Source organism: Sinocyclocheilus grahami, unplaced genomic scaffold (assembly GCF_001515645.1).
Source record: "Sinocyclocheilus grahami isolate Dianchi unplaced genomic scaffold, SAMN03320097.WGS_v1.1 scaffold361.1, whole genome shotgun sequence".
Taxonomy (NCBI): domain Eukaryota; kingdom Metazoa; phylum Chordata; class Actinopteri; order Cypriniformes; family Cyprinidae; genus Sinocyclocheilus; species Sinocyclocheilus grahami.
The window spans coordinates 889,691-900,431 of NW_015505540.1; the positions used below are offsets into that span (position 1 = coordinate 889,691).

Sequence of the window (10,741 nt, forward strand, 5' to 3'; positions counted from 1 at the left end):
CATTTTAAAAAACATGAAGCGCGAACCCCGGATTCACCAGCTGATCCGCCACCCGAACATCGTCTTGCTGCTGGAGACGCTGGAGACAGAGAACTGCTACTACATGGCAATGGAGCTATGCGGAGGAGGAGACCTTATGGATCGAATCTGTGAACGCAAGCGGCTGGAGGAGAGAGAGGTTCGCAGATACACCCGTCAGATACTGTCTGCAGTGGAACACCTGCATCGACACAGGATAGTTCACAGGTAATGAATGGATATTCTTGCACAATGACACAATTGGACCCACAAAAATGAAGTTTTGAGATCATATGGTTCATATGGTAAGGGATGTAGGGATATAGTGGTGTAGAACAAGAAAAAAAGAGAAAGGAAAACGCTGAGATGGTGCTAAGTTGTATAGTGGACTCTAGTTATAAGAGCCTTAAAATAATGAAGTGCAGTGTCATAGATGAGAGAAGTGTGTGTGAAAATGAACAAAATCAAAGAGCAAGTATGTGTGTGTTGATTTATTTGGCTGTAGCCTGGGGATAAGATTTTTCGAATTAAAAAATAAAAACGATTAAATATGATTAATAAAACAAAATGTTCTTTAGCGTCTTATTAATAATAAAAAGAAATGTGTTAATACTTTTAAGTTTTAGAATCTTATGTAATTGATTTATACAATTACTTTTCTCAGTGTAAAATGTATAAAAATATCTAAAATTATAAAAGTAAAAAAGTGCTTACATTACATTTATTTAAGGCGTTTTAAAATGTTTAATAAATGAGTTGTTTATTCATTAGTTCATCAATAAATACATTTTCATCTTTTAGTGTTAGAGTTAGTCTGTAGTATTTATAATTAGATTCACATGCACATATAAAAACATAGAAAACAAAAACAACAAAGAGTCTTAAAAAATGAAGTGCTGTATAGCATACATGAGAAAAGTGTATCTGAAAATGGTTTTGAAATCAAAGAGCAAGTGTGTGTGTGTGTGTGTGAGTTTACTTGGCTATAATTTGGGGAAACATTTTAAATTGAATACATTAAAGATTATTAATACAATTAATTATTAATAATCAGGATTATAATAAACATTATTTTTCCAGTTCAAATTAAATGTGATTCATTTGTTAATATTTTTAATTTTGGATTATTATAATTCTACATAATTTATATAAAATTACTATCCTGATAATATATAAATGCATTTTTTACATTTATATTATACATTTAACATCACATTTAGTTTTTTAGGGGTAGGTTTAGAGTTAGTTTGTAGTGGTATAATTAGATTAATGAATGAATATAAACAATTATATAATATAAAAATGATAGAAGTCTATGGTGTGTGTGTGTGTGTGTAGTTCTTTAGTCTGGCAGTAAAGCCTAATTGAGGCAAGAGTGGGAATGCCATTAGCTTCTCATGACATCTTCAGCCAGAGCCACTAGGGTTAACACATCATTCATGACTTCCTTACTAATGGAGTCCCAGGATAAAGCTTCATAATGCTGAGGTCTGTCACACACAATCCACTGAGTAAAGGGCCTTTGTTAGAATATGTCAAGGATCAAAGGATGTTCATCAGCCTACACAGGCTACATACACACACACTTGACTACCCGTGGGGTTAGGCAGCATACACAGTCCCTATGGTAACGAAGGGAGTGTGTGGGTTCATGTCCATTTCAGTTCAAAAGTTCACCCACTTCGAATGACATTAATCAACTCAAATCAAACTATTTTATCAACTGGCTCCACAAACACTCACTTTATGCCTTTGAGTCTGTCTCTGCTGACCTCTCTGTTCGATACACATTAATAATACCCCAAAAACCTAGTCACGCTGCTGGACAGCAGTCCAGTTTTCCCCTTAAACACGTCATGTCTGTCAGAGAACTTTAATGCGGGCATATTTGAAGTAGATTTCAACTTTTCTTTGTACGTTGAACATTTTAGGGACAGCGTCTGTATGAGTGTGTGTGAGTTGAGGAACATTTGGCCGCCCATTGGGCTTTGAGATGTCAGCCTTCTCAGTAAAAATGGAGAGAAATGAAAATAACTTAGAGGGCTATGATATTTTTATAGGCTTTTCATACAATTTCATATTAAAAGTGAGGAGCGTGCGGTCGTCAAAGTGAGTGTGAGTGTTTATTATGAAGTGGAAAGAAAGGGAGAAGGCGGGAGTAAGATAAAAGGAAAAAGAGAGAGGAGAGTGTAAAAGTAAAACTTGGCAGAATGACTGAACTTCCAGGACCACCAAGCAGTGATATCACCACCAACAATAACTCTCGTAGCTCTGTTTTTTAATACAAATCTCCTTTTAATTCACATTTTTTCATTACATTTTGTGTGCTGCTAGAGGTTCTTGGCTGGTCATGAATTCCCGCACATGGAGTGAGGTGATCTGAGTTCTCTATCAGCTGGACGCGTACGGGTGTTTGTTTATATGTACAGTAGGGTCCCAAAGTCTGAGTCCACTAGTAAAAATGCTTTTATTTTGCATTCTTTTTTCTAGTTTAATACATTATATTACCATTATTAAAAGTCTGAGTAAAAGTTGGTGCAAAGAGCATCTTGTGCTTCAATGGAAGGCAGCGTTGTTATTGTTAACTAAAGCAACTAAAAATGGTTTTCAGTAATCTAAATACAGCTGAAATAAAATATAAATATTAGATGAAAAACTTAAAACACCTAAATGAAAATTTCAAATGTTGCCTTGGCAACTAACTGCAATAACTTTAAGTACTAACATTACTAAAACTGAAATTTAAACAAAAATAAAGCTAAATAGAAATATATATATAAACTAATAAAAATGTCAAAAGCACATAACACAAATTACAAAACCTAAACTAAAATTAAAATGGTCCCCAATGTGTGTTATTTTTTTTAACTAACCTCCTTCACCTTTTTTTTTTAACAAGGGACTTGAAGATTGAGAACTTACTAATGGATGAGCTCAACAACATTAAGATAGTAGGTGAGTGTGTCTTGCCATTTGACCTTTTTACATAGTGTGTAAATGTACATCATTTATTCTGAGGAAAGTTTTTGTCAAAGCTTTCCTACTGGAATACATTAATAGTTTGACCTTTGAGAATAACCAACCGTTATGGTTGCAGTAGTGTAAACAAATGCAAGCACACAGGAAGCACATCTCATTTACAGTTGGTCATCTTGCAAATGCTTTTATCCAAAGCCACTTCCAAATGAGGAATATAACTACTCATGAAATGCTCATAATTGCTGTAATGAGACAGAATGAGTCAGTTCCATGGTTCTCTGTCTCCTTCATCCTTGTATTCATGTATTTCATTTTGGGCTTCTGAAATCTGTATGATTTATATATTATTCTTAAATGCCTAATTTCCGATACGTCTTAAGAAAGAAAAAATAAACTGATAAGTAGTCTGCTTGTAGTCTGCTATTTAAAGTTTCTGTATCAGAAACTAAAGACAGTTGTATGTGCTTGTATGTTCATGCGAGTATTGTACACTAACATATGAGTGTGTTTGTGTGCAGACTTTGGACTGAGTAACACTCTGAAGGCAGATTCTCTCTCTCTGGAGCTGCTGAACACTCAGTGTGGCAGTCCTGCTTACGCGGCTCCTGAACTGCTGGCCCACAGGAAGTACGGCCCTAAAGTGGATGTGTGGTCTGTGTGAGTACACAAAGTACATGTATATGTATGTAGTTTACGTCAACTTGTGGAAGGGTTTTTTATTGAAGATGGGTATAATGTTTTTAATGCTGGCTATTGATGAAGATTGTGTGTGTGTGTTTCTGTGTGTACGTGTAGGGGTGTGAGTATGTTTGCCATGTTGACTGGCACTCTACCGTTTACGGTGGAGCCCTTCAATATCAAGCAACTTCATCAGAAAATGGTTAATGGAGAAATCAGTCCGATACCATCGGACATCAGCAAAGGTAAAGTATACACACAGTATATCCATTGATTTTCTAAAGACTTTTATTTATTTTTGTTTTTGATCTAACCTCACAGAAACATTTTTGAATTTTTACATTTTCATTAAAACATTATTTCATGTTTATTAAGCAGTTTTCTTCATGTGGGCAATATATAATATATATCATATACACATATATAATATATAATATATATATATACAGTGGGATACTTTCCGTACCCACTGTATATATATATATATATATATACATGCTCTACCATTCAAAAGTAGTAAGATTTATGTTTTTTTTAAGAAATTAGCCTTTTATTTAGCAAGAATGCAATAAATGGATCAATATTCACAGTAAGACTATATAATTGTATTTTATATATAATTCTAAATACAATATAAAATATTTTAAATATATTATATATTTTATATAATAAACTATTTCTTATTATATAATATATAATTATATTTTTTATTTATATTTTAAATAAATAGTTTTTACTGTATTTTTGATTAAATAAATGCCGCCTTGGTGAGCAGTGAGCAGAAGAAACTTCTTTCAAAAACATTTAAAAAATCTTACTGACCCCACACATATTCATACACCTGAAGATTTATTCCTAACGGGTTCTACATCAAGATGAGATACAGAGAGAGAGAATGAGAAAAGAGAACGAGAGATAAAAGGTGTTGAGTGCAGTGGTGCATTTTAAAGTGTCCTTCTTCTCAATCAGATTGTGAGATCATCTGATCCAGCACATTAATATTAACTATCATGAACATTAATAACAGAGTATATTCACCAGTTGCAAAAATAGATGCACTACAAACATGATGATGCAAAATGTCTGCTAGTGGAACAGAACCTGGCCAGGTTTCCCGATTCGGTTGCAGATTACATTAGATCATTACGTAGTTTGTACATTACGTATTGTGAATTACCGCCAGTTTCACTGAAGCAGTGCGTACATTGTTTATTAAAAAGAAGTGAAGGACGTATTTAATGGAACAGATGCAAGTGCATACAGCCCTACAGTATGTACTAAATTGTCATTTACTAATGTCACTTTGGATAATATCTGCTAAATCGACACCAATCCAAAAATGTGTTCCATATTATAGTGGATATCATTTAGCATAATAATTAATATTATAAATAAACTAATATTATTAGTAGACATAAGTAAACAAATTATAACACCTACATTAACTGGTTTTATTCAAGTCAAAATAATATAATTGAACATCACTGAATCAACATAAATATATTAATTTATACCAAATATTTCAGTTTAATGTGTTAAATCAGGTAGAAAAAACTCTGTATGGTAACAGTTGAAGGTCACCATCATACAGTCATTGCTGTGGGTGAAGTATGGTAGAAATGAATTATCATAGAATGTCATTTTGTGTGTTTTGTTGGCATCCTGAGGCTGACTGTAATGGCACTCTAAGTGAATGAGTAAATGTGATCGTCACTGTCTTCTGACACAAACACTACCTTCACCTCAGTACACACACACACACAAGGCCAGTGCAGTGCCAAGATGGCTCTCTGATCTGAGGAGTCTCCCCCAGGTTGAGAAGGTGGAACAGGGGAGCAAAGTGCTTCTTGAATCTGATCTGCCCTTCTGTAAGAGAAACCTGGAGAAGTTCAGTCTGGGTCGGACACACACACATACACTCACTCTGACAAATCAGTGTTGAGATCTTCTGTGTAAGGTTAAAACAGAGTTTTGAGACTCCTTTAGCAGTGTCAAGATGTCAATGTTCTCGTTCTTTATTTCTCTCTAGCGGCTGTACAGTTTGTCTTGTCTCTGCTGGAGCCAGAACCAGCAAAAAGGCCAACAGTAAAAACAGCAATGGAGGATAAATGGTTGAATGAGGGATATGCCAAGAGACCCCTCCATACTGTCACTCATAAAAACAGGTACCTGTAAAATGAAATCTAATGGTAAAGCTACCCAAAGGAATAGACATAGAGATCTGTTTTTGTGTGTTTTTTGTTGCTTTTTAGGCTGCGTCCTGAGGATCTGAATTCTGCTGTGTTAAACTACATGACGGAATCTCTAGGTTACGGTCTGTCTGATATCATCCACACTGTCATCAGTAACAAGCCGTCAACCACTTTGGCTTGCTACCATCTCCTGCTGAAAAAACTCACCAGGCATCAGAAAGTAGTGAGGACCATGAAGGTAAAATCGTACATGCTTGATACATGTATAAAGTGTTTTGTGTTTTTGAAAGAATACTCTTATGCTCACCAAGGTTGCATTTTTTTTTAATCAAAAATACAGTAAAAACTGTTATATTGTCAAATATTATTACAATTTGAAATATTTTAAAATATTATTTATTTCTGTAATGGCAAAGCTGATTTTTTTTCATTACTCCAGTCTTCAGTGGAAACTGATACATTTTTTTATTCAGGATTTTTTGATGAATAGAAAATTCAAAAGAACATTATAAATGTTTTTCCTGTCACTTTTGATAAATTTAATGTATCTGCTGAATTAAAGGATTCATTTATTTCCCCAAAAATTGGTATCACATTGGATATAGGTCAATATTACATTTTTTTATACCTCTTTTTACGTTCACGTTACATTAGCTGTGATTTAACATTATATTCAATCTTTAAAATACTAAAAATTTATATTAATAATTAAACTTAAATGTAATCTTTATCAAATCTCAACATACGTACAATATAATGTTGTGAATTCACTCATAGCTTTTAAAATGATTAATTTGTTTTTAGCATTTTATTTTTACTTTATATACACAATATAATATAGAATTTTTATTTCAACCATTTATCTGTTTATCAATAATTTATTGGTTTATTGACCATAACATGAAAATAATTATCAGCATTTTAAAATTGGTGCATCCTGAAATACAAGTGTATTTATCAGTATTTCTTTTGTCCTCCGTTTTGGAGAAGAAAACTGATCCCAATTCATGCTATGATGCCTTCTAGGTTGGCTAATTGTTAGGTTTTGGATCACAGCTTACATGTTAATGATTGTCCTCAGAGAGAAGAAAACAGCGAATGGAATCTTCTGAATAAGGGCTTGTCGAGAGGGAGAAGCAATGCAAGTGCAAAGAGTCAGCAGCAGGTAAACCGTCCAGCTATACTTCTCTATCCAAGAATTCCATCTTGTGTCTAAAACGATCATGTACACACAAAATATTTAACAACCTATTCCTTTACTAGTCTCCTCAGAGTGACACAGCCAATGAGAGGAGCTCAAGGCAGGCCAGTAAGACCCAGTGGAGCCAATCACAGGACAGAGACACCCAGAGCGGCACAAAAAGGACAGCAGAGACCATTAAACTAAAGCAGCCAAGCCTTGTGGACAGAGCAGATCCCCCCTCCTGCCTGCCCTTGGATACAGCTAATGAGATCGCCATACTGGTCGAGACACATGATGGACTGATTCCTAAGGGTAATATTCATTTCTTATATCACTAATAGAGTGCTGCAAGGATGGTGTATTTTTTAAGCCAATCAGATAATCAATTAACCTACTTTTTTTTAAATTTTGAAGCCTAGATATAATCATTTGAAGTAAAAAGCTAAAGTTAGGCTATAAACAAAATGCACCACAAATGAACAACTTCAACATCACCACCACTAAGACAACTTTTTTAGTCTTTTTAATCTTAAAATCTAGAAGTTGGAAAGTTTGAGTTAGAATCGTTTGCAACAGTGTGATTATAAATACAGCGAGGCTGTGAAAGTGGACTATTGAGTAGATGAGTTTACCTGTTCTGCATGATGCCATTTAATGTCCCCAACAACCTCTGTAGTCCAATTTAGCAACCTTTTCCAAGACATATAACAACTTTTTAAAAATTACGAGTGGAGTTTATATTGATGTATTTTATAGAATAAAAAATAGACAAAATCCTTTCTTGCAGCCATCATGTTCTTGCTAGAGCAGGGAAAATAGCCAACCAGCGCTTTCGTAGAGACATTTTTTTTCCCACTGATGTTGACTGGACGGAGCAAAGGAATCATTGTGAACCTCATTAAGAGTTGTTAAATACAGCTACACCTGCCAGAACGTCTTCTAGACACATACTGGATAAGAATGTCCTGCTCAAAGCTGTCAGATCCAACAAAAAATAGTTCAAGATGCACGGAATCCAGTAAGGCAAAGCAAGGCAAGGCAAGTTTATTTGTATAGCACATTTCATACACAATGGTAATTCAAAGTGCTTTACATAAAATAAAATAAAAACAATAATCACAACAATAAAACAAGGAATTTAAAAACTTTGAAAAAATTTTTTTTTTTAGTTTGCAACAGTGTGATTATAAATACAGCGAGGCTGTGAAAGTGGACTATTGAGTAGATGAGTTTACCTGTTCTGCATGATGCCATTTAATGTCCCCAACAACCTCTGTAGTCCAATTTAGCAACCTTTTCCAAGACATATAACAACTTTTAAAAAATTACGAGTGGAGTTTATATTGATGTATTTTATAGAATAAAAAATAGACAAAATCCTTTCTTGCAGCCATCATGTTCTTGCTAGAGCAGGGAAAATAGCCAACCAGCGCATTCGTAGAGACATTTTTTTTCCCACTGATGTTGACTGGACGGAGCAAAGGAATCATTGTGAACCTCATTAAGAGTTGTTAAATACAGCTACACCTGCCAGAACGTCTTCTAGACACATACTGGATAAGAATGTCCTGCTCAAAGCTGTCAGATCCAACAAAAAATAGTTCAAGATGCACGGAATCCAGTAAGGCAAAGCAAGGCAAGGCAAGTTTATTTGTATAGCACATTTCATACACAATGGTAATTCAAAGTGCTTTACATAAAATAAAATAAAAACAATAATCACAACAATAAAACAAGGAATTTAAAAACTTTGAAAAAATTTTTTTTTTTATTTAAGAGGTTTAAAATGAATTTAAGAAGACGATTATACATATAATCAAAGAGAATATAGTGCAATCAGTTCGGACATCGCACAGTGCTCATTGAATAAATGCACAGCTAAACAGATGAGTTTTGAGTCTGCATTTAAATGTGACTAATGTTTTAGCACATCTGATCTCTTCTGGAAGCTGATTCCAACTGCGGGTGGCATGATAACTAAAAGCACATTCCCCTTGTTTTGTGTGAACCCTCGGTATTTCTAACTGACTCGATCCTAATGATCTGAGTGGTCTGTTAGGTTTATATTCAGTGAGCATATCTGCTATATATTTAGGTCACAATTAAAACACAATTAAAACAATTAAAAGTAAAACACAATTAATGCTTGAATAATGTAATAAAGGAACAAACTATTTCCTGTTTAAGGAAATTGCTTTACTATAAAATGTGATTTTTACCTACTAGCCTGTTACTTGGTTCATTGTGATTCGTAGACTGAATAGGTCCCGTGGAGTAAATTACATTGTGCCCTATCACTTGAACATGGGCAAAGTGAGTGCCAGTCACAAAGCCGGTCAAAATTAACAAAGCTTGTTGATGCTTTAAAGCATGTTATCATCAAATCATCGTCAGCATTTACATAGTCTAATAGTAGTCCATTAATCTTTCACACACGTCCTGCACTGTCCTGCAAAATCACATCTACAGTCTTGTAACAGAGCAATAACCAAGTGGTCACCCTATTTTGGACCCATTTAATTTAGAAATTCATACAATGCATATTCAGCTGACAGAATCTGTATATGTGTATATTTCAGTCTTAACTTTTGGTGAGAAGGAGATGCTTTGTGTCTCACCGCCTAAGTGTTCCTGCAGAGAGGGGAGTGGCACCAAACTCTGTGACTCCGCCCCTTGTGATGCCACTGTAACCATAGAAACCTCTAGAGACTCCCAGACAATGAAAACATCAATCAAACCACATGATCTGAGGCCGGCTTACTCTGACAAATATCAAGCGCTAGAATACGAACATCAGCCTGATGACAAGTTAGAAAAGTTGCAGACGTTCTACTCCGAGAAAGGGGCTTCTCCCAGAACGGGACAGCGCTTTAAGGATCTATTACTGGCCATTGAGGAGAAAACCTACAATGCTCGCCACCTCAGCGCCGTGGAAACCACAACACAAACCTCCCCTTTACCTCGACTACGTCACACTGGAATGCTGAAGGAAGCCACACCTAGAAAAGTCACTTGGGTCGGTCTTACGCGCCACACAGCGCCTGGCACTGGCTCCTCGCCTTTCTTAGTAAATGGGTCCAAACCACCATTGTTTCCATCTCAGAGACAACAAGCTCTCGTCATTAAAAACCTGAGACATGCAAATGAGAAGAGGAACACAGGAACGGGAGGGGGAGGAGGGATCAGTATCCCCAGTAATACCGCGAAAAGAAATTCTGTTCAGTTGCGGACAGCTATACAGCGCAGAGTCACGGACCTCAACTTACCAATGCTTCCGTCTGCTTTACAAAACAAATCTGACAAAAAGACAGAAATACTCAGAATGGATTTCGGGTGACATTTGAGGCCTTCTCAAAGGGAATATGTTGGGTTCAATACAAGTCATGCTCATTCCACAGCATTTGTGGCAAAATGTTGATTACCACAAACAAATCATTTTGATTCATCCCTTGTTTAAGGCAAGACACTACAGGCAAAACCATTGTTTTTTCATGCACATATATTCTGAAGGTTTTTACAGAGGAGTTTGTTCATATATATCCACCTGGTTTATATACATTTTTATTCCTTAAAACATGGTAAAAATATTTTTTTTCCATGTTTGAGTCAAAAATCCCCTCTGTAAAAACCTTTAACTCTAATATATCAATAAAGTGGAATTTTGAACTTAACTTTATCCAATGTTCAGATT

General features: G+C 35.2%; 1 protein-coding gene across 1 annotated transcript in view; it reads left to right on the forward strand.

Annotated features, from left to right (window-relative positions):
* The window catches only part of LOC107549029 (hormonally up-regulated neu tumor-associated kinase homolog A-like), a 12,441-nt gene extending 2,054 nt beyond the window's left edge, over positions 1–10,387 (forward strand). The window contains exons 2-10 of the mRNA XM_016229931.1: positions 1–246; positions 2,918–2,973; positions 3,516–3,654; positions 3,793–3,920; positions 5,705–5,840; positions 5,928–6,105; positions 6,949–7,032; positions 7,131–7,362; positions 9,630–10,387. The exon at positions 1–246 is cut by the window's left edge and continues 47 nt beyond it. Coding sequence (XP_016085417.1) covers positions 1–246; positions 2,918–2,973; positions 3,516–3,654; positions 3,793–3,920; positions 5,705–5,840; positions 5,928–6,105; positions 6,949–7,032; positions 7,131–7,362; positions 9,630–10,387 — 1,957 coding nt within the window. The remainder of the gene's footprint in view (positions 247–2,917; positions 2,974–3,515; positions 3,655–3,792; positions 3,921–5,704; positions 5,841–5,927; positions 6,106–6,948; positions 7,033–7,130; positions 7,363–9,629) is intronic.
* The last annotated feature ends 354 nt before the right edge of the window (positions 10,388–10,741 follow it).